Consider the following 23309-nt stretch of genomic DNA (forward strand, 5'->3'; position numbering starts at 1 on the left):
AAACAATTATGTGAATTGAGTTTTTAAAGATATGTATATTTACTGTTTTATAAGCATAATGATATATTAGGTTAATAAAGCTCGATTATTTAAAGGATATTTATTCCTGACACAGAAACTAGATTTAATAAGAATATGTAGGAGAAGACAAATAGGAACTGGAATAATGGGAATTGTGGAGGAAGGAAGGAAAAAGATGAGGAATAGTAGTAGTAGTAGTAGAAGAAGAAGAAGAAGGAGGAGGAGGAGGAGTCTGTTTGTTGACATCGGACGAAAACGAATATCAGATGAGTGAAGACTAGGGTTAATAACTCCGTTTCTCGCCGTCATCAAAACAAGCAGCCTTGGCGAAAGCTAAGGTAGAGTACTGGCTGACGAGCCATACATTCAAACATTGCTGACTAGTGTTTGCTGTCTGTCTTTCCATATACCGTTCTTACTGTAGCTAGCGCTAGACCTACTAGCTAAGTCATGTAGCACCATAGCAGGGAAAGTCATCGTTAGCGTTAGCAACGAGCTAAGTTAAACACTGAAGTGCCCTGCTGGCACCGTAATGGCAAATGAAGGTTTAACTTACAATAACAAGGTTTGCTTTTGGAGGTTTAGGTTGTTGTGTAAGAAACACTAGGCTAACCGTTATTGCGTGTGTGTCAGTAAGGTTAGCTATCAGACGTTTGCGTTGTTGAAGAAATTTGTTCTATGGTCCAGCTAGCTAGCTAGGTTGCTAACTTAATAACAGTCTGCAGTTTTCACCCCCAGGATTCATTGCTATGTGTGATTAGTACTTACCAAAAGCAACAGCAACCCAAGTGAGTGGTGCAGCTTACCCACTAGAATCGTTCAGTATCATATTAACATTTTTAAAAATAATTTTGTTATTAACAACAAGTTGTCGCAAAGTAAGCAATAATAGTTACCAACAGTAGGCAACCATGGACATGACAGTTACCCTAGCAAGGTGTGCAAAGGTCTGCAATGCCTGCAAATAAGTGATCAAAACTTAAATATGGACTATGTTTCTGATAGCAGTAAGGCCTTCTGACAGCAAGGTGTTCATTAATTATTTTAGCATGCATGAGTAATACGTTGCCTGTGATATGTTTGAGTTTCCAGTATGTATATGGGAAAACAGACGTAATTTTTCTTTAAGAATTCTCTGTGTTCTTTTGTGGATATCATTCATTTATTTTTTTATTTGCATTGTTTGTCTAAGATAATGGGAAATGAGGCAGATATTAAGTTATTTGGTATTTATTGCATGTAAACATTTTTATTCACATTTGTTCTACTAGTCATCAGTTTTAGTCATCACATTTGAAATATGGGTTCTTACCACCAGAATCCAGTGGTTGTGAAAAGAAATTGTTCCTGACCCTTTATTTTATGCAATACTTGTTCCCTAAGGTCTACTGCACTGCCCTGTCTTTGATCTGAGCCAGGGAAAAGACGCTAAGATGGCAGCCAAAGCAGGAGACAACCCTGACAGCCTCATGACTCTGGCCACAGTCTTCTGCCTTAGGAACCTCAGGAAGACCATGTGCTACCAGGGATTCAGGAACAAGCTCTGCCTGCGTTCAGACATTTTCCTTCCCAGTGAAATCTGCGACAAGTTGGTCAACATGTATGTAACTGCACACATGCATCATTTTGATGTTTACCTAATTTCTGAAAGTTTTCTGTCATTTTTCTGTCAATTTATATGTCAAAATGTCTTAGTTTCCCTGTCTGAATGGGGAAATTCATCCTTTGCTTTTGTGCTGGTTTATACAGATATATGGACTTAGTCCTCACAGACAGTAACTTTGAGCCAGAGGAGAGCTTCTTTCAACTATTCTCAGATCCTCGAAGCACCAGACTGACCCGGGTACAGCTTAGAGAAGACTTTGTACGTGACAGAGATCTGGAAGCCATTCGAAAACAGGTGGGATGAAGTTATATTTCAGACTCAGTTGATGCTGACTTAAGAGGACCATTAGTATTTTAGTTCACGTATTTACCTTTGGGTTTTTTTTGTAAGTCAAAATGTATTTTCATTATTACAAATATACAGAGCTCCAATGGGCAACAACTTTTGTAACTCAAGGTAGTCAAATAACGATGCTGTGTTAAAACCATATATTGTTCAAAACACATGACGACTCATAGATACTTTTGTGTCAGTATGTGACACACAGGGTTTGACCTTCTCTGATTGGTTGGAAGGAGGTATTTGATAAAAGTTACATACTGGAACATTAGAAAAAACCTAGAGCATTTAAAAAGGCAAAAAATGACTAGAATATAACAGGGCCTACTAACATTGCAGAGACTCTGTTGCTATTTAGGGTAAAGTAAAACACAGTATCTTGTTATCAACATATCTTACATGCCGATCTGTTGAATTAAATTCTTAATCAAATATTTGTCGCTAAACAACTTCAACTGCAAAGAGTGTTGAAACATGGAAACCTACAAACAAGGAGGGAAGATATATGGGTCACCTAACTGTGAGTTTGTTCACATATCTCTTTCTGCCTTCACCATCCAGATAGACAGGATAGTTCAGGCAGACTGTTCTGTTTCACCACAACAACCTTTCTTTTTAGACATCACCACCTGACAATGACACCATGGCTCATCCACTCAGCAGTCATTGAGTGACAATTCACATGCCACAGGAAATACAGTTGAAATACCTGAACAGCAGCAGATAGGATCACAGCTGCTTTGCAGTCCATCACCACAAATATGGCGGCCAAAGCAATGTATCATCTGACTCGAAAACTCTCTTTAGCACAATAGATTTATCCAGTGCCCTGTGCATATCAACAAAATTCAATGTAGTATTCAATTACAGCTTTCAGTTTTACTTTAAACCCATTGTCAGAAATATGTGACAAGGAAACAACAGATCTCATAGGGTGTGTAGGCCTGTGACATCATCAGCCTAATTGTAGCACTTGGAAAATGGTAACGTCTAGTATTTATTAACTTTTTTAAAGTACTAAAATAGTTAAGTACTATTTTAAAAAACTCTGTACACTACTGTCCTTTATTCTTAACTTTATAACTTTAGAAATGCATCTTATTATGTGGTAAATTATTATTACTTGATGCAGTTTTTTATCCAATGTGTTATTTTAGTCTCCATAAAGTCAGTTAATTGATTGTTTCCTTGTGGGTTTTGCCAGGACCTGATTGAGCTGCACCTCACCTACTGCAACAGTCTGTCATCCCGCAGCTTGAAAACACTGACCTGCTTCCGTGAGACATTGGTGTCTCTCTGTCTTTTTGGCTGCAGCCACATCTTCTACAGGAAAGGCGGTGCCCCACTTGCCTGCAATGAAGACTCAGAGGATGAGGACGAGGAGAGCCCTGCTTCTAGGCAAGCATTAGAGACAGATTTTAGCTTCCAGGGGTTCAACCGTCTCAGATTGCTAAATCTGGGAGGCCTACCTGATGAGGTGGATGCTGAGACCCTGCTCAAACCCCTGAAGTCGCTCACCTCACTAGATCTGTCTAATGTACAGTTGCTGGGAACAGCTTTCCTCACCCAGTGGAAAGATAGACTGGCTTCTCTTGTTCTCTACAATGTGGACCTGTCAGAAGAGTTGGTCAGTACAGTGGTGGAGCTTGTTAATCTCAGGTAAGGTGGCACAGGTGACATTTGTCATATTGCTCTTAACACAGCTTGGTATAAAAGTGCATATGCAAGTTTAAATAATTTTGCTTTATTGCTTCATTTGTCTGTGCCAAAATGAAATGACTGACTAGACTGAAGTTCACATCAAGGAGACTTCATCATTCATTGAATTGGGGGGTAGTTGTGAAGAACACTTGTTACTATGGTAACTGTACACAACAAATGTGGCAGCATCTGCAACCTTAGCAACTGTATACAACAAAGATGGCGACAGCTGCAACCGTGACAACTGTACACAACAAAGATGGTGAAAGCTGTGAACTGAAAATGCTCAGAACTTAGAAACATTGAAAATGCAGGATAGGAATGAAGCTAAAATGTCATGCAAGTTCCCATGCAAGTAAACTGTACATAATCATGTAATAAATATGTTAGTATGCATTTTTTCAATGAATTAAGCTATATTTGGTAACAAAAAGCACGCTTCAAGGTGGTTGGGCTGAATATAGGGCGTATAATGTGCAGGACTGACAAATTGCAGACTTGAGTTAAGTTGGTTTCAGATAACAAAATCACAGAGACAGGTCGTGGTATAGTCTTTTAAAGATGTGTGTGAAGTTACATTTTTCACAGTCACAATCTTTCCCTGACCTCAACCCAACCATATAACATTTTAATAAGACTGTATTTGCAAAATTTCCAATCTTGTGCAGCAAGATCGGATATTTAGGTAGAAAATTAAAGTGGAATGTTGAAGATCGGATATTTTACCAGAAAAAAAATCTGCTATCTGGGTACAGTTAATTTTGTTTTTTATCAATATATTTAAGTACGAGCTGTGTGCGCTGTGTGCACAATTCACTCTTTCAATATGTATAGTTTGCTTTAAATGAGCATTAATAATTAGAATCAAAATACTGTATTTGATTGACTCAAATACACTTCTTCTACAATTTTTCAGGCATCTTGACATCTCACGGGAGACCAGAAGAGCTTCAAAGTTTAAGATGACCAGGAAAATCCTGACAGCCATCGTGCAGCGTCTGGTCAATCTGGTGTCACTGGACATCTCAGGTCACATTATGCTGGACAACTGCACAGTTCCACACTTTGAAGAAGCTATGGGGCGGCCAAGGTTGTTAACCAACTGCAGAACATAGACTGGTTTAAAAAAAAGGCTGGTACATATTTTATTTATAAACATATATATTTATTAATATGCTATGTTGTTCTCTCTTTCAGCATTGAACCGTGCAAGAGCAGTATCTATCCTTTCCAGGATTTAAAGAGGCCCCTGCAGTTTCTGGGCTTATATGACACCACTCTCTGTAACGTAACACACATCCCTGCTTATAAGGTACCAATTACAGTTTTTGGGTAGATACAGTAATATTTAACATCAGCATCACAGATAAAACAGTGTCCATTCTCATCTGGGCTGGTTGCTGTGACAGTTGGGGGATGAGTCATATGATGTGTGACCGTTTTCTAGAAAAGTGACCTTCAGTGTTACCGATATAAATTAGAGGAACATTCATCAAAAAGGTGGTTTTAAAGGTGAGGGAAATAGACAAGGATTAGAACAAAGAGAATTATTTTATAATACATCCAGGTTCAGTCACAGTTCTGTTGAAGTTTGCCTCATTTTTACCTTCTGTTGTTACACTTCATATTTTCTAATATTGCTTCCTTCTTTATTGCAGGTTTATCAGTAGTTTATCAATAGAGCTTATCAACTGGAAGAGTCACACCTGTTAATTTGGTTCCTGTTTGAGTTCACCAGTTAAATGTGTTGCTGACCTTTTTTAGGTGACAGGATCAAAGAATGAAGACCAGGTCCTGAATGCCATTGAAGCCTACACAGAGTTTCGCCCTGAACTGGCCCACAGAGCCATCAATCAGCTCTTTGACATCGCCAGAATACAACACTGCAGCCAGCTGCTTCGGGCGTTGCAAGTATGATGTGTTGAAGTGGGTTCTTTGAGGGTGCTGATACCGCTGACTGTTTGTGAGTCTAACCTCTCCTCTAAACCTGTCTTTGTTTCAGCTTGTAATAGCAGCGTTGAAGTGTCATAAATATGATAAGAGTATCCAGGTGACGGGCAGCGCCGCTCTGTTCTACCTGACTAACACAGAGTACCGCAGTGACCAGAGCGTGCGATTGCGCAGAGAGGTCATTCAGGTGGTACTAAATGGAATGGAGCAGTACCAGGAGGTCACTGTAAGTCTGCTCTCTGGTCTCACCACTGTCACCCAGAAAGGAGGCAAAATTTCAGTTTGTGGGGAAAAAAAATGTTTAAAGACATTTACACTGTCATTTAGATATTTATACTTAGTATGTAGTAGTTGGTTAAGATAATCGATAACACAGTAAAGTGTTGTAGGTGACATACTGTATATTTGTATTTATGCTCTCAGAACATATCCCTTAATTCACGCTTCAAGAAATTGTAATCAATCTCTTTTTTTTTTCAGATTTTTTTTTTCCACTTTCCTTTTTTAGTTCAAACCCATTTGCTCTTTAACCTTGTGCCCCCACTCTGCCTCACACCAGGTCCAGAGGAACTGCTGCTTGACTCTGTGTAACTTCAGCATTCCAGAGGAGCTGGAGTTTCAGTACAGTCGTGTAAACCAGCTGCTGCTAAAAATCTTGGAGCCTGCCAGGCAGGATGAATCCATTCAAAGAATCGCTGTTCATCTCTGCAACGCTTTGGTTTGCCAGGTGGACAACCATCACAAGGAAGCTGTGGGAAAGATGGGATTTGTCAAGGTAACATCCAGATGCACTTTTCACTTTTTCCTAATTCCAACAAATGTCCAAAAGTCAGGAGACAAAAACACTTTTTGATACATTATCTTGAAATTATAATTTATTATTATAAGATATAAGATATTATTGGAGCTATTGATTTTGACCAGCTGCTTTTCAAACTGTGGTATATATTACACTTACACACAAGATCAGCTGGTGGTTTTACTGGAGAGGTAAGAGGTTTCACTCTGATCTGAGAGTTTCTGAAATAATGGCAAAAAAAATGTGAACATTTTGGAATTGGTTTCTGCATTAATTTGTCATAAAATGTGATCTGATCTGAAGTCAAGAGTATTAACAAATATAATGTGTGTGAGTAAAAGTATTGGAAAATGTAGACTAGATTATGGATTAAAATAGATTAAAGTGAGTAAGGCTCAACGTTTATGAATTGAGTTTTGAGTAAAAATGTAATTTATAGCTAAAGTCTCTATCTTAAATTCTACATCTGGACAAAAAGTAGACCTGCACTCCGAGAACAAAGTGTGGTCCTTGGAAAATACGATACTATGACGTCTTTAAGATATGATGGAGCCTGATTATTAAGTGCTTTAATATGTGAGGAGAAGTATTTTAAACGCCATTCTGGATTTTACAGGGAGCCAATGGAGAGAAGCTAACGTAGGAGAAATATGACCAGGCAGAACTTTGGCTGCAGCATTTTGGATTAACTGGAGGCTTTTTAAGGAGTTACTAGTTTTTCTTTATAGTTTTTCGGCATCACTTTGAGACAGAATGCTCCTAATTTTACTAATATTCCTCAGGTGGAAGAAAGCAGTTCAAGAGATTTCTTTTATGTATAATGTAAAGGGGATATCCTGGTCAGAGTCATCAGAGAACTTCTGAATATGGCAGGAAACTGTGTTGTACCTGAAGTCTGAGGTATACAGAGTGAAGAGGAAGGGAGACAAAACTGTCTCCTGTAGAGGACCTGAGATACAGACCACAGTGTCAGACACACAGTTCTGCAGGCAGATGAACTGGGGACGATCAGTGAGGTAGTCCATGATCCATAATCAGGGGCATGTCAACCTGCATTTTTTTTATTTCTGTTTTTTAGTTTCTGGTTGCAGGTCGGATGGTGTTAAATGCACTGGAGAAATAAAAAAAACATTATCCTCACTAAGCCCCTTGGCTTGTCCAGTTGGGTGTAGGTGTGATGGAGCAGATGTATGATAGCATCATTCACTCCAAGTTGGGCTTGATAAGCAAACTGGAGAGGGTCAAATGAGGGTTTGACTAGAGGTCGAAGGAATTTCAGGATCAGCCTCAAAAGCCTTAAGATAAACCTAATACGTGAGGTCAGAGCAACTGTTATACAGCCATTGAGGACACTGGGACGTAGCTTCTTATTCACATCATCTTAGCATAACTTTTTCCACCCAAGAGGAACTCTGTCCAGATGCAGGCTAAGATTGAAAATATATTGGAGAACACCACATAGCTGAGGAGCACAGGCTTTCAGCACCCTTGCGCTGATTCCTTCTGGCCCTGCAGCCTTTGTGGGGAGAAGCCTGTTCAGCTCTCTTCTCACTTGATCTACTGAGATGGACATCATGTGGGTGGTAGCGGAGTCATGTGGGTGAGGCACTGAGGAACCTGTAGTAGAGCTGAAGTGCAGGGGGCTCTGGGGCTTTACCTGGAGCAAATGAAAAATAATTATTAACTCAGTTTCCTAAATTTGTTGACCCGGTCCACGGCCCCTTTAGTCACATGGCTGCTGGACTTGTAGCCAGTGATGTTCCTCATGCCCCTCCACACCTCCCTGGTGTTGTTGTGCTTAAGGCTTTGTTCCAGTTTCCTCCTGTAAGCCTCCTTTCCCTTAGCAGCAATGGGCAATCTCTGGACCCTGTTCTCTGCCTCCCTATCACCTGACCTGAATGCCTTCTTTTTGTCATTCAGGATGGCTTTGATGTCCTTAGTGACCCAGGGCTTGTTGTTAGGAATGCAGCAAATGGTTTTATGGGTATGTGGGATATGTGTTTTCTTCCTCACGGAGAAAACGGAGATGAAAACTTTTTCACATGATATCATCCGAAAGGGTATAACTCAGTTTCCTAAACTAGTTACTAGTGCTAGTACTTATCTATATGAAATGGAAGAAAAGAGCGCCTTCTCACGTAGCTAATGGCTCTGCCTCCTATTTTACATTTAGTAACTCTAATAACCACCAAACCACCAACAAGTATACCTGCCTTCTGAGACTGTGTTCTCCAGGAAATAATATGGTACTGCGAGTATGGTGGAATTTGATCCTTAAGTGCTTTGTAGGGGGTGATAAATTCATTTTAACTTTTTTTTTTCTCATTCCCAGACAATGTTAAATCTAATTCAGAAGAAGTTACAGGACAGAATGGTGAGTTGTGGTGTCCTCTGTGTCTTCACATTTTATTGCTTAATTAGAGAGAGTATTAGAATGTGACTCAGTATCTCTTGAAGATAATACGTTTTTGTTTTTGTTTTTTTTTTTAATTAATCATTATTTCAGTATATTTAAAACAAAATAGTTACAAATGATGTGTGTGGTTGTTTCCCCTCAGTGTGACCAGGTAATGGAGTTTTCCTGGAGCGCTCTATGGAACATCACTGATGAGACACCTGACAATTGTCAGATGTTTCTTAACTGTCGGGGCATGAGTCTCTTTCTGGAGTGTCTACAGGTGAGTCCACAATATCAGTGCTGGCATTAATCCATGTGCATCCACTTACAAGTTTAAATATCATGCCCCCCTCCTCTCCTCTTGCCTCTTGTCAAGCGTACTAAGGGAGTGATCTTTTTACATATTGTGTCCTAAGATACCATTTTTCCTGTTTGACTTTAATCCAGGAATTTCCAGACAAGCAGGAGCTTCACCGCAACATGTTGGGCCTTTTGGGAAATGTTGCTGAGGTCAAAGCTCTGAGGCCACAGCTGCTCACCCCACAATTCATCACTGTATTCAGGTAAGTGAGCTGTTAGCTGGCCGACCTAGTTCCTCCAGGCCACATGCCAAGGTGTCCTTGGACAATACACCACAAAGTAATGCCATCATCTATGTGCAGCTGTCTTACAACAGTTTCTCCATCAGGATCAATAAAGTATAGTTCTGCTGGGAAAATATGGAACTATGAGGTCTTTAAGATAAGATGGAGCCTGATTATTAGGTGATTTATAAGTGAGGAGAAGAATTTTAAATTCAATTCTGGATTTTACAGGGAGCCAATGGAGAGAAGTTAACATAGAAGAAATATGATCTCTCTTGCTTATTCCATTCAGAACTCTGGCTGCAGCATTTTGGGTTAACTGGAGGCTTTTTAATGAGTTATTGGGGACAAACTATTAATAATGAATTACAATAGTCCAGTCTGGAAGTGAAGGAGATGTCATGGTTAAGATAACTCCGAGATTTCTTACAGTATTACAGTATTATTTGAGGTAAATACTAAGTCATCAAGGGTAAGAATGTGATTAGACATAGTGTCTCTGAGATTTTTAGGACCTAACAAAATGACCTCTGATGTCTGAATTTAAGAGAAGGAAATCAGAGAACATCCACGCCTTTATGTCTTTTAAGCATGCTTGAAGTTTGATTAATTGATTAGTTGCTTCTGGTTTCATAGATAGATGAAGCTGGGTAACATCTGCATAGCAATGGAAATTTATGAGTGTTTTCTAATAATATTGCCTAAGGGGGACAAATATAGAGTGAAAATAATTGGCGCACGCACAGACCCATGTGGAATTCCGTAACTAGCTTTTGTGTGCATGGAAGACTCATAATTAACATGCACATACTGGAATCTATCTGATAGATATGATTTAAACCAGCCTAGTTCTGTTCCTTTAACCCCAATGACATGTTCCAGCCTGTGTAATAGTGTATAGTGTCAAATGCAGCACTAAGGTCTAACAAGACAAGTATAGAGAGAAGTCCATTGTCTGACGCCAAGATATATTAGTGACCTTAACCAGTGCCGTTTGTGTACTATGATTTACTCTAAATCCTAACTGGAAATCTTCATACATGGTATTCTTGGCAGGTGCTCACATAATTGCTTTAAACTACTTATTTAAGGATTTTAGAGATAAAGGCAGATTGGATAATATATATATATACTATAATTGGCTAAAACCCTTGAGTCCAGGGTGGGCTTTTTTTAAGTAGCAGTTTGAATATAGCAACCTTAAAAGCCTGTGGTACGTAGCCTGTTAATAAAAATAGATCTGATCTAATATGGGCGTGTTAATCAAAAGTAAAACAGCTTTGAGTGGAGGACTTTTTTATATATTATTAAACTGTCTTTTCAGGCTAGGCAACATTTATCATTAGTGGAACGCCACCTCCTTTCCACATGATGTCTGCTTTAAGCCACGGATTTGTGAACTGTACCACGGAGCTAGCTTCCTCTAATTCACTACCTTCTTTTTCAGAGGGGCAATAGTATTGAGTATTTTTTAAAGTGAGGCTGCAGTATTATCAACAAGATAAGTCAACTTGTGCTGGAGTAAAGTTAAGTTGACTGCCCTTCTCTGTGTTGGTGCATGGCTCTGAAATAAGAGATGGATCAGTTCCTTAATTTTGTCAACAGCGTCGTTTACTGTAGTGTAATGTTTTCTTAGACCGTTTCTTAGTTTAGTACAGTAAATTCAAATGTTATTAAAAAATGCTCAGGTAAAAGGGGTTTTGGGGAAAAAATGTAAAATGATCAATTTCAATACTGCATGTCAAAACAAGATTAAGGGTGTGATTAAAAAAATGAGTGAGTTTATTTACATTTTTGACTTAAAAGCAGGATTGCTTACCCCTAAATCAGATAAAGCTAAGCAATGGTGCAGAATAGTGAAGTCTAATTTCCTCAATAGCGTTGGCTAGACTGTATTGTTTGATTCACTTAGTGTGGAGCTGTCATTGGCAATGTTCAACACGTCAGTTGATTGAAGAAGAGGAGCTCTTTTGTGAATTTTTACACTGTTCAGTGCTTCAGCACTTTTGTTAATGCAGGTTTATGCAAATACATCCAGAACTGCTGTATTTAACATTGAAAACAAATTCAGTTTGAATAAATGGGGAAAACCAAGTGAGAATGTGTATTCAGAGAGTTCAGTTCCAGATGGGCGTATGACAGGGTCTTGGATTCTTGTCAGATTTAGTTTGTGATGGTCACATGTTGGGACATACAGTGTCTATAAAAAGTATTCACGCTTTGGATGTTTCATCCTTTTATTTACATTATAAATCAATCATGGTCAATAAAAGTTGGCGAATTTGACAACATTTCAGAAAAATTCCTCAGTAATGTCATGAGGTATAAGTGAAGTGGTTTCTACAAAGCAATGTCAATTAAATAAAAATAGATAAGGTGAAATCAGTGTTTGCAGCATGGAGTCTGTGTGGAAAGGTCTCAATTAGGCTTGCACATCTGAACACCGGGAATTTTTTGCCATTCTTCTTTGCAAAACTGCTCAAGCTCTTTCGGATTGTGTGGGGATCGGGTGTAAACAGCCATTTTCAAATCCATCCACAAATTCTCTATAGGATTGAGGTCTGGGCTTTGACTCTGCTTCTCCAGAACATTCACCTTGTTGTCGGTCAACAATTTCTTTGTAGCTATCGCTGTATGCGTCAGGTCATTGTCTTGCTGGAAAACAAAACTTCTCACAAGCCGTAGTTGTCTTGCCGACTGAATAGGATTTTCCTCCAGGATTGTCCTATATTTTGCCACATTCATTTTACCCTCTACCTTAACCAGCCTTCCAGGGCCGGCTGCCAAGAAGCATCCCCACAGCATGATGCTGCCACCACCGTGTTTCACAGTGGGGAGGGTGTGTTTATGGTGATGTGCAGTGTTTGGTTTGCACCAAACATAGCGTCTTATCTGATGGCCTAAAAGCACAATTTTGGTCTTATCAGATCAAAGAACCCTCTTCCATTGGACCATGAAGTCTTTTACATGCCTATTGGTGAATTCAATCCGTGATTTAACATTGTTAGTTTAACAGAGTTTTCTTCAACAGTGGCTTTCTCCTTGCCACTCTCCCATAATGCTTTGACTGGTGAAGAATCCGGGCAACAGTTGTTGTATGTACAGTCTGTCCTATCTCAGTTGCTGAAGCTTGTAACTCCCTCACAGTAGACATCGGTGTGTTAGTGGCCTCTCTCACTAGTCTCCTTCTTGTACAGTCACTCAGTTTGTGTAGACGGCCTGTTCTAGGCAGATTTAGACATGTACCATATTCCTAGCATTTGTTGATGATGGGTTTCACTGAACTCCGAGGGATGTTCAGTGCCTTGGAGATTTTGTTGTATCCATCCCCTGACTTATTTTTTTCAGTGACATGTTCTCTGAGTTGCTGGGAGTGACTGGACTTTCCAGACACAAGTTTCTTTATACTGCAATCACTTGACTCACTTCACTTCACTCATGTGATCCACATTTCACTAATTGTGGGACTACTAGCAACAATTATCTGGACTTCTGTTGGATTAGGTCAGTCATTTAAAAGGGGGTGAATATTAATGCAAACACTGATTTCACCTTATATATTTTTATTTAATTGACATTACTTTGTAGAAACCTGTCTTTGACATTATTACAGTATTTTTCTGACCATGATTGATTTATAATGTCAATAAAAGGATAAAAGGGGGTGAATACCTTTTATAGGCACTGTATATTGCTGTATACATACAAAATCACTCCATGACAACAAGTTGAAGTACTGTCAAATCACTGGAACAACCAGCACAGCCCCACCCACACACATAATGCCCTACTAATGCCCTACTTGTTGTGTCTGAGAAGATTTGTAATCAGATATCAGTCTTTATCTGTTATCACTGTTTGATGTTTTAACAGTAACCTGCTGGACAGTAAGGCAGATGGGATTGAGGTATCGTACAATGCATGTGGTGTCCTTTCACACATCATGTTTGATGGGCCAGAGGCTTGGATGATGGAAGAACCACGCAGAGACACAGTGATGGAAAAGATGTGGGACGCTATCCAAAGCTGGGATGTCAGCTCACGCCGCAACATCAACTACAGGTTCGGACAACTTTTACTTTAAATGCAAAAAAGATAAGACTTTATTTATCCCACAAAGGGGAAATTCACAAGATAAGGTGTAAAGTAACTTAGGAAAGTATGCGCAAAAACTCTTAAAAAACATGTTTTTTACGTTTTGTAAAGACTACATTTTACAGAAATATTCAGACAATTCATTCAGTGCCATTGCCAGTGTAGAAGTCCTTTCAGTAAGAGTTACAGCTTTACACCTGGATTGGAGTTTATCTTGTTTATCCTAGTCTTCCTTACAGATACTTTCAGCCCACCCCAACCACCCACTACCTAGTAGTAGTGTTAATAGTCATACCTGGGTGATGAGTAGAGTCTGGTGTTTACCAGCAAAAGCTCTCAATAGTTTTGTAAATACTGTAAAACATTTCAGTTTTCAGTTTGAGTTCTTGACTTTTTTAAAAACCTGTTTTTACTTTGTCATTGTGGGTTATTGTGTGTAGACTAAAAAATATAATTTAATCATTTTAAAATTAAATCAGAAACAGGAAAGTGTGAGTTTAGTGTTTTCCTCCGTTTTTAATTTTTAAATTCAATGTGGTCTCTCAGGTCATTCGAGCCCATCCTACGACTGCTGCCCCAGAGCATCTCACCTGTCAGCCAGCACTGGGCCACATGGGCTCTCTTCAACTTGGTGTCAGTTTACCGTGAGTATCTGCTGTTCTGAAAAGTTTCAAACTTCAAACTTTCAAAACATTTAGTGTTAATATGCTCAGAAATGTTCTCTAAAATTAGCCCTTACACTTCTGGTATCATGTGATTGACTTCTACAAGCTTGTCTTAGACATTTCCACTAATTGAGAAGAATAATTTACTTGGACATTATTCCAGATGGTCTGATTTGTAAATGTCAAGACATAATTTGGCTAATTTAAAACATTACAAACTCTGCCCTAAATTTAGGCTTCTTGTTTTTTAATTTACTTCCACACATCTTTCTGTGCTGCCTCTATGTTTAAATAATGCTGTATACAATAGTGCACTGGTATAATATTCAGTTTTTCCCTTTGGCTTGCAGCAAACAAGTACTGTCCCTTGCTGATTAAGGAAGGAGGAATGCATCTTTTGGAGAAAGTACTGGAACTGGAGAGCTCACAACCAGAGACCAAGGACATGGCCCAGTAAGAATGACCGTTCTGCATAAACAGTTGTTCCACTGCCACTCTTTTCTTTAGCTTGAAGGACATTTGTACTGTATATGCTAAGATAAATTCTACAGCTGATGATTCAGTCACTGAAGTGTATGCTGTTGGTGTGGCGTTACTGACTGCTGTTTACCTCGTTCTTGTATCATTCATTATCCTACTTCTGAATTGTGTCCCTGTACATAAACAGCACATGGCTTCAGTGACAAGAAGGGCTAGAGGGAAATTAGAAGTCAAATAGCTGCGGCTGCTTTGTGTTGGCTCCTCTGCTGTTAGTGCCATTGTCTGGCCTGAGTGCCGTATCTTCATGAACAAGCTTTGTGGTGCCACTTAGCAGTTTGGAACTGTGATTGGAACAGCTCTGAACCCATATTTTACATCACAAAATATTCATGTGGTCTTGTTATAAGACACTGTTCTTGTAGAGTAGTAAAGTCCTGTTCATGGTTTCTGCTTTCCCTCAGGTGATTGGGTAAACAGAATAAGAAATTCAATTCAACTCAGTTTGCAGTTGGGAAAATAATTATTTGATTCCCCATTGAGCCATCCTACACGGTGTGTTCTGCTGGAGTGCCAAATCACAAAAAGTCAAGCACAAGTCATCTCAAGGCACTTTACAGTGTAAGGTTTAAGACCTTACAGAATTTAACCGTATATCTGCAAGTTAAGTCATAGAAACTGGACTTTGTTCTTGTTAGGTTGAAACATTTACATTTACATACACTACTCATCTTCTCCAGTCTAAGGAAATTTGAGCCGTTTACATATATGTTCACACATGCAGCACACAGCAGGAGGGCGTGCAGGAGAAACAATGTGACACAAAAAGTACACCACAGAAATCAATTGTGTTTTGCTTACAGTAGCATCAGTAAAGCAAGTCGCATGATTAGAAATGATTCTTTATGTATATAACTCCTTTTAACTCCTAAACTTTCTGGTGTTGTGCTGAGCTGAAAGGAAACACCCCCTCCTCGCTGTGAATACTCTCTTACCTGCTGTATTCCCACCTTGGCCTAGGGGTAATCACTTGGACATTACGCAGACTTTGTACTAAGGCTCGCTGGATATAGTCCAGGGAATTCATTTCACACCTGCCCTGAATAGCCTCAGAAGGTGAAACAGTGGAAGGAGAGGGTAGTGAGTAGATGTAAATGTCAGCTCTTAGCTCTCGTTAGAAGCTTTATTGAAAAAGAAGGTTTTAAGGATAGTCTAAAAAGTAGATGACAAATTCTTTAACCCCTCACCTCTAAACTTAACCCACAGACCCTTGTAGACACAAGGATGTGGAAAGCATGAATTGACCATTACTCTGTGTCGGCACCAGGAGCATAGTTTTTTGTGTTGAGTCTTGTGTGTGACTCAAGTTCACGTCTGTATTGGTCATGTATGATGGCACATATTCACTCATCCTTTGGAAGCACTTTTCTACCTAGTTGGTACTCAAAGCGCTTTACACTGCTTCTCATTCACCCATTCCCACGCACAAGCACACACACATTCACACACCGATGGCAGAGCTGCTATGCAGCTGACCTGACTTACCGGGGGCAACTAGGGGTTCAGTATCTTGCCCAAGGACACTTTGGCATGGGATGTGGCAGCCGGGAATCAACCCACCAATCCTGTGATTGCCAGTCAACTGCTCTACCTATTGAGCCACAGCCACCCCTTGAGCCACAGCCACCCCTTGAGCCACAGCCACCCCTTGAGCCACAGCCACCCTTTAACAAAATAACATAACAAAATAACATAACATAACAAAATGTGGAAAAAGTGAATACTTTCTGGATGTGCTGCATCAAAATATTGCTGATAGGCTTTTTTAATGTAGTTATGGAGAGAGACACTCGTCAGATTTGTGTACAGTAATCTATGGTATCAGAAGCTTCTTTTAGATTGAGTAACTGCAGAGCAAGTCAAAAATATCACAAATCATTATCGGGGTGAGGAGCTAAGAGACTTCTGAGTAAGTCTGGCTGAAACATTAAAGAGAAATCTAATACTGCGGGTTGGAATGGTTGTATCAATTGACAGTGAAGTAAAATTCTCTAAAAAGATTTTGCACAGTATCCAACACCTAGCTAACTGAGATTTACTATTTTCTAGGAAGGTAATGGACCAGTGTGAAAACTTCAAAGAAGATCCCATGGAAACAAATCATGCCCAGGAGGTAAACTATGGACAAAGAGGTTGACTGGACTGCCATTTTCAGCAAACATCAATCAAACCGGCTGAAGGCCTCTCCTTCTGTCATCACCACAAGGGTCAAATGTGTGCATTATTCAGTATCTCACCATTCTTTTTTTTTTCATAGAGCCGAACTGTCTTTGACCCACTTCACAGCAGTTTTGATGAAACCTTAATGTTTGAGACATAGGACATAGATGTGGTGCATGGTGTTTCGTGAGGGTGCTTACCTATGCTGCACATAAGCATCTCTTTTGTTGGGTCGGGTTTGTGGGGATGGGTGACTGTTATCATTTGGTGTGCATGTGTGTGTGTATCAAGATGTAATGACAGAAGAACACAGTTGGAGTGATGCTTGATTCTCAGTGGAAGCAGCTCGCTACTATCATAACTTTGAATGAGAGACTAAAGGCTGTGTAGTGTCCTGCACTGCTGTCAGAGGTCCCAGTTCTCACAATGCTCTCTCACATTTGCTCGTGCTTGTGGAGGCCACTGAGCTATGGCCAGATATGCAGTGAAAATTAGCCATTATGTGTGTAGGTCGCAGAGAAGCATCGCACTGATGTTACTGGGAAGTCTTCCCAGACCTTGTGGCACAATGATGGACTTCTTTGTTATATATGTAAATAATGTTTGTTTGTTTCATTCTTTTACTGTGTGTATGTTTTATAATATAACTGTAAACACTCATGACTTTACTCTGTATTTAATTTAGATCTGATGTGATGTCATTCAAACGTAGTCTAGATATCCTGACGTTTCTTAGTTCTTCAAAGATTTAGATAAAGTTCAACCTCACTTCTGTTTTTCATTATCTGGCATTTAAACCCGATTCAGTTGATATTCCCTAGTTTAGGCAGTAGTCCACTTCAACTATGATGAAGGAAAATACACTATATGGCCAAAATTATGGGGACACTATCGCCACCATTGTGACCTGCACAGAGCCCTGACCTCAGCCCCCAAACCACATTTGGGATGAAGTGGAATGCTGAGAAGGCTGAGCCACATTTCTCAGCCTCAGTGTTGGACTTCACTAATGTTCTGGTGTCGGAACAGCCAGGTTTAACTGAAGAAGAGTGGGGCTTGTTAAAAAGCAGCAGTTTACTGCTCATGATTTTGGAATGGGTTATTTAACTGCAACTGAAAAATGTAACGTTAAAGAGTAGTCCAGCCATTTAGCATCTCACTCCCTTAAAGGTTTTAGATCTTTTTCATATTCCACACATTATTTTTCTTGGTAAAAACTTGGTACCTACATTCACCAGAATTCCACTGTACCACTGATAGCTAAAAGATTCTGCTAGTAGCAGATAATATAGCGTACAATAGAGATGTACGGCTACAGAGACTCCTATATACTGTATCATACATCACACAGTTCCCATGGAGAAACTGAAGGTTGTATGCCTCTACCTGGCACTACCTAGCACCTGAAGATACACGTTAACATGTAAAGTTGGCGTCCTCATATTTTTTGCATTATCGTGTCAACAACCATCCGCAGTATGTGGTCATGATGCTAAGTACTGGTTGTAGTATTAGTCAGCCCTGTGGCTCTCCATCAGAGCAATGAAATGACCCTCTGGTTATTCTCAGACTAGAGATTTTTCAGGTGCTTTGCCAAGAGAGAAGGTAGGATTTCACACTACTGAATCACTGCTCTGTCGTGACTAAAACATAAATGCTGTGGGCTTCTATCAGTATGGGGAGCATTTTGAATCTTGAAGCAGTCTCCAGTATTCTGTCTGCAAGCTCAACAGTGCTTCAGGTTGTCAAGTGTGATGCCAGATAATAACAGAAACAGTGGTTAACACAGTGCTCCTTTAACCCCTGAACCTGATGGTTCATACTTTTTACTGGTTGGTCCACATCCTGCTAGGTAACTGCTTCTCTTAAATCATACACCTCTCTTGAAAAGCTGATGGAGGAAATTGAAAAGGTTCATTCAAGCGTAAGTTAAAAGCTCAAACTGGGATGATTACTCTATTTACTAAACAAATGATTATTTGATTAGTAGGTAATGCCTGGCTCTGTTTGACTGTGAATATAGAGTTCATATTTTGCCACCAGGTTAAATTTCTGCTTAAGCTATAACACCTTTATGGCTTTTACTCAGCTTGTCGTGGTTTACTTTGACTATTTTGTCTTAACTGCAAATCAAAGTCTGACTTTAATCCTTTGCTGTTCTGATCTTTCAGGTAGGCCGTGGAACTTTATTGTGAGCTAACACATTCAATTACTCAAGTTTACATGCAGTTTGCCTAAACCAAAAATATTGGACTTCACATAAAAAACACGTTTGTATTGTGTGAAACTCCTCAAAATCAACTTGTCTTTACTTGTTGATGAGGTGCATCATTTTGATCATTAGCATAATCAGCATCCTAAGAGTGCTGTAGGGATGACGTTTTCTGGAGTCTATCCTAAATGTCGGTACCCTCGACAAAAAGCCAGTCATATTTTTCAGTTGGGTTTTTGATAATTGCAAAAAGTAAGTTCTGTGAGAAAGAAATGTTTATGATACTTAAATGTTCATCAAGGTAGTCTTCACAAATGTTTTTTTTTTTAAAGCCTAAATACCATCACCAGAAATAAAAAGCTATTGTTAGGCTAGAAACAAAATACACCACAGTCACATGACTTGAGTCACCACCACTAAACTTCCAACTTGTCATGTGACACCTTTTTTTTTTTTTTCCTGTTTGGCAGCGTAGTGTGCAACGTGGAGCACTGGGTGCTTTGTTCTGGACAGTTTTTTTAAGTGGAGTATGTCTTTTTATCCAGGCGTTATTAGGGTGTAGTATAGTCCCCTTGATTGTCACCAACACTTTAAGAAATGTGTTCCACATGGTCCATTTGGTTTGTTTCACATCCCACATAATATTCCTTTTGGTATAATTGGTCTGGGTTCTTATGGGTTAAAACTGTTCCTGGCTAAAAGTTGATAGTCTTACATGATTTTTTTCATTGCTGACAGAAAAAGTTTAGATAACAGACATAATGATATTTAATGTTCCCAGCAACCAAGTAAAAAAAAAAATCATGATTGGCATATTTTATAGTAAAAATTAAAACTTAAAAAATATTATTCTAATCTAATCTTATGTTAACCCCAGATCTTATCGCATCAAGCATCTAAAGAAAAACCCATTCAAAAAACCTATTCACAGGACGAGGGCACTGGAAGTGCTTAAATGCTAACACATTTCTGTGTTTTAGGATTCCTTCCTATTGATGAGAAAGTTTAATTCATAGAAATCTTACCAAAGCTGCTTGCATATATATGTATATATGCTTTTTTTTTTTTCTTTTTGCCCAGGATACTAACAAAACATGGACCCATTCCTAAAATAGTGCTTCACAGCCCTGATAGTGCTAAAAAAAAACGTTCCCTAACTACAGAGTTGCTGACATTTTTAGTACAAAGACCAGTTTGTGGAATTACAAAATTTGGGCATTTCATCTGCACACAGCATTGATCGGTATTCTACATGACAAAGTACGTCCTTGGCTATCAAATTGTGTTACATTCAACAACGTGAGCCGTCTGAATGAGGAACAGTTGATTTTAACCCGCAGAGCAGAAGACTGGCTAGGTCATAGAAATCCCCTTAATTTTACAGTTGTCTTATTTTAATTGTAAAATTGAAACTTAAACTTAAAACACTTGTTTTAGTTTACTCCAGAGCCACATTTACTATATGAATCACATCCGGCAGGTTCCATGTTCAATCTTTTGGACATGGAATATTTTTAATCAAACACCAGTGTGGAGCAGTTACAATCATAGTTTTTTTGTTTATTTGTTTGTTTGTTTGTTTATTCATCTTTTTAGATTAGATGAGGCTGCAACTTTATTTAAACTATTACTTGTACTTCACAGTTGTGAGGGATGTCTGTCACACATAGTCAGTCCAAAATAGCATTTCAGATTTTTTTTATTTATCCAGGCTAAAGTTCAGATCCCATAGATATTTAATTTACAATGATGATATATTTTTAAATTGTTGCAGATTAAAAATTCTGTCAACACTTGAGCACAGTTTCATCTTATTTATTTATTTTAGGTCTGTGTTATGTTTCCACCTTGGTTTAATTGCGTTGACGTTGACACAAACCTGAGTGGGTCTGAATGAACAATTTGAGTAAGGGTTAAAGGTGCTGTAGTAAATGCGGTGTTGTTGCTGATTGTAGGGTTTGGCTTGCAGGTTGGAGCGTGAAGCTTTCATTTACTGCACTCCTAATCCAGGGATCTCACAGACCGTAAAATTGATGCCAGTAAAGGACCATACATTGACAGTGATACTGCATAGCACTATAGCATTCTCAGAATGTGGCTGTAAAATGTGTTGGTTTAGGTGAAACCAGTCAGACATATCGCACAGTGCATAGGTTTCTATGATGTAGCACACTGGCACCACAGTGTAGCTTGAGGTGATTCCCAGTATCTGCCTCTGTACAGTGTGTCAATCAGTGTCTCCTACATAAATCCACTTAAGGATTATGTTCACAGGTGATGCCTAACTGATGTGTGTGATTTTAAGCTATTTCATATCACTAGCATTGGGTTTTATTCATTAACTTGATTTCCTGGTTATGATGTACAGTTTTTCTTGGTGTGAATTATGGGAATCTGATTGGTACAGCTCTGTTTCTATTGCTTTTTCACAGTCATGGTGGAAATGAATGTTCAGGTAGGCAGTAATGTGAGATAAAAAGCTTTATTAGACACTCACTAAATATTTCTGCCATTTCTTACATGGTCAAAACAAAACCTGTTGAGTTTTTCTTTTTTTCTTTTTTTTTCTTAAGAATTACACAGTGTTTGACTAAATCCTGATAGTGAAGGTGTACACTTCTGTGTAGAGAAATTAGATGATCAATCTCTACCCTTCTCTCTCTAATTTGAAGTCTTTAATGTTTCAATTTATGCTTTCTATTAAGAAATAATGTTTAGAGCTGATAATCCCTGTGTCAGTGACAGCAGGTAGCTACAGCTGGGTGTTGACATTTAAAACCATTTCTGTGCTAAAAAGGGAAAAAAGTCCTTATTTACTTCAGGAGAACTGCTGTGTCACAAACTGTTTCAAATGTAATTTGCTAATTTCAGAGTGATTCTGAAATCTTCTAAGTGTAATCCAAAACTGAGTGGAGAATATTCGATCCAAACTGTATGGAATTCAATTTTTTTTCTGATCTAAATGGTACCAGGCCATTAGTGTAAAGATATGGAAAAGCAATAAAGATGAAGTGGTAGAAGAACTGACTCTTGTGTTCTTCTTCTCTTTTCACTGCAGGTTATTAAACTGTGATTACTAATAAATAAAGCAACAATGAAAACATATCTCAAACCACATTGAAAATCTAAATATAATTTTTTTGTCAGCTGTATAAAATACTAATTTGAAGTAGTAGTTATTATTTTTTTATATGTGAAAAAAAATCTGTTAATGGTAAAATAATTTCAACAAAACAAGATATACTCACAACTACCAAATATTTCCTGTTCAAATCACACCTGAGCCCGAGAGAGTGGTGGCCAGACTCGAGCTGAACCCAATTAGAAACCTTTCTTCCCACAGTCCCACAGTACAGAAATTACATTGTGGACAGACTGCGCTTTTGAGGCACCAGCATTCAGGGTTCAGTGAAACTGAAACATGTGGCCAGGTATCGTGGGGAACTGGGAATCAAACCACCAGTTCTGGTGTTCATAGACGACTGCCCCTACCAACTGATCCACAGTCGCCCCATCGTTGATTTGAGTTAGTGCTGTGTTTCTGTAAACTCTTAAAAAGATCTGTGTTCAGTGAACCAAGCAGCCATTGAATTCAAACATTTGTAAATATGCTAACCCTATTTATCCTAACGTTTCACCTATGAGACCAACCCTTCCCAAACCTGAACATGGTTTCTACTTCTGTCTAAACCTGACCAAACCTTGGATACCAACGCATCTGCTGGGTTCAGTTTGAGCAGAAAGTGGTCTAAGGGCAACATAGGATCCAACTGGATGAGCACTAATCTCAAGAGGAGCAAGATGAGGATCTTAGCTCCTCTCAGCTCACAGGAACTGAAGGTAGTGCTGATTTTGGGGGTAATCGACATCCTGCTTTTCACATCAGGTTGTTCTTTGTTTGTTTGTTAGATCTGATCTGGGAACACGGGGCCAAGGTAACAGTTTCACACCAGACAGTCCAACATGAAATACACACACATAGAACAGTAAAACCAGGTATCACTGTTTAAAGAACGCACAGTGACACAGGTGTCATATACACTTTTATTTTCTTTTTTAACCGTGGTTAAATTGTTCCTGGCTATAAGTTGAAAGTCTTGCACCATTTTTTCATAGATAACAGACATGGCCATTTTTATTTACTGACAGTTTTTAATGGTAAAGATTAAAACGTTAAAATCGTGTAACCTGGACAAGGTGGCAGTTTCACACATAGAAAAATAAAACCAGGTATTACTGAGT

The 23309-nt window shown here is 39.0% G+C and overlaps 1 protein-coding gene across 1 annotated transcript; it reads left to right on the forward strand.

Moving 5' to 3' along the window:
• The first annotated feature begins 245 nt into the window (after positions 1 to 245).
• On the forward strand, positions 246 to 19086 carry zer1 (zyg-11 related, cell cycle regulator). Its single transcript, XM_026339909.1, has 16 exons — positions 246 to 359; positions 1405 to 1621; positions 1771 to 1921; positions 3171 to 3625; positions 4584 to 4757; positions 4865 to 4979; positions 5432 to 5578; positions 5670 to 5843; positions 6177 to 6392; positions 8749 to 8790; positions 8975 to 9094; positions 9262 to 9377; positions 13272 to 13460; positions 14040 to 14137; positions 14509 to 14611; positions 16745 to 19086. Exons 2-16 carry the CDS (start codon positions 1455 to 1457, stop codon positions 16830 to 16832), a joined length of 2355 nt encoding a protein of 784 aa, XP_026195694.1. The 5' UTR covers positions 246 to 359; positions 1405 to 1454; the 3' UTR covers positions 16833 to 19086.
• The last annotated feature ends 4223 nt before the right edge of the window (positions 19087 to 23309 follow it).

The sequence above is a fragment of the Anabas testudineus genome, chromosome 22 (assembly GCF_900324465.2).
Source record: "Anabas testudineus chromosome 22, fAnaTes1.2, whole genome shotgun sequence".
NCBI classification, from domain to species: domain Eukaryota; kingdom Metazoa; phylum Chordata; class Actinopteri; order Anabantiformes; family Anabantidae; genus Anabas; species Anabas testudineus.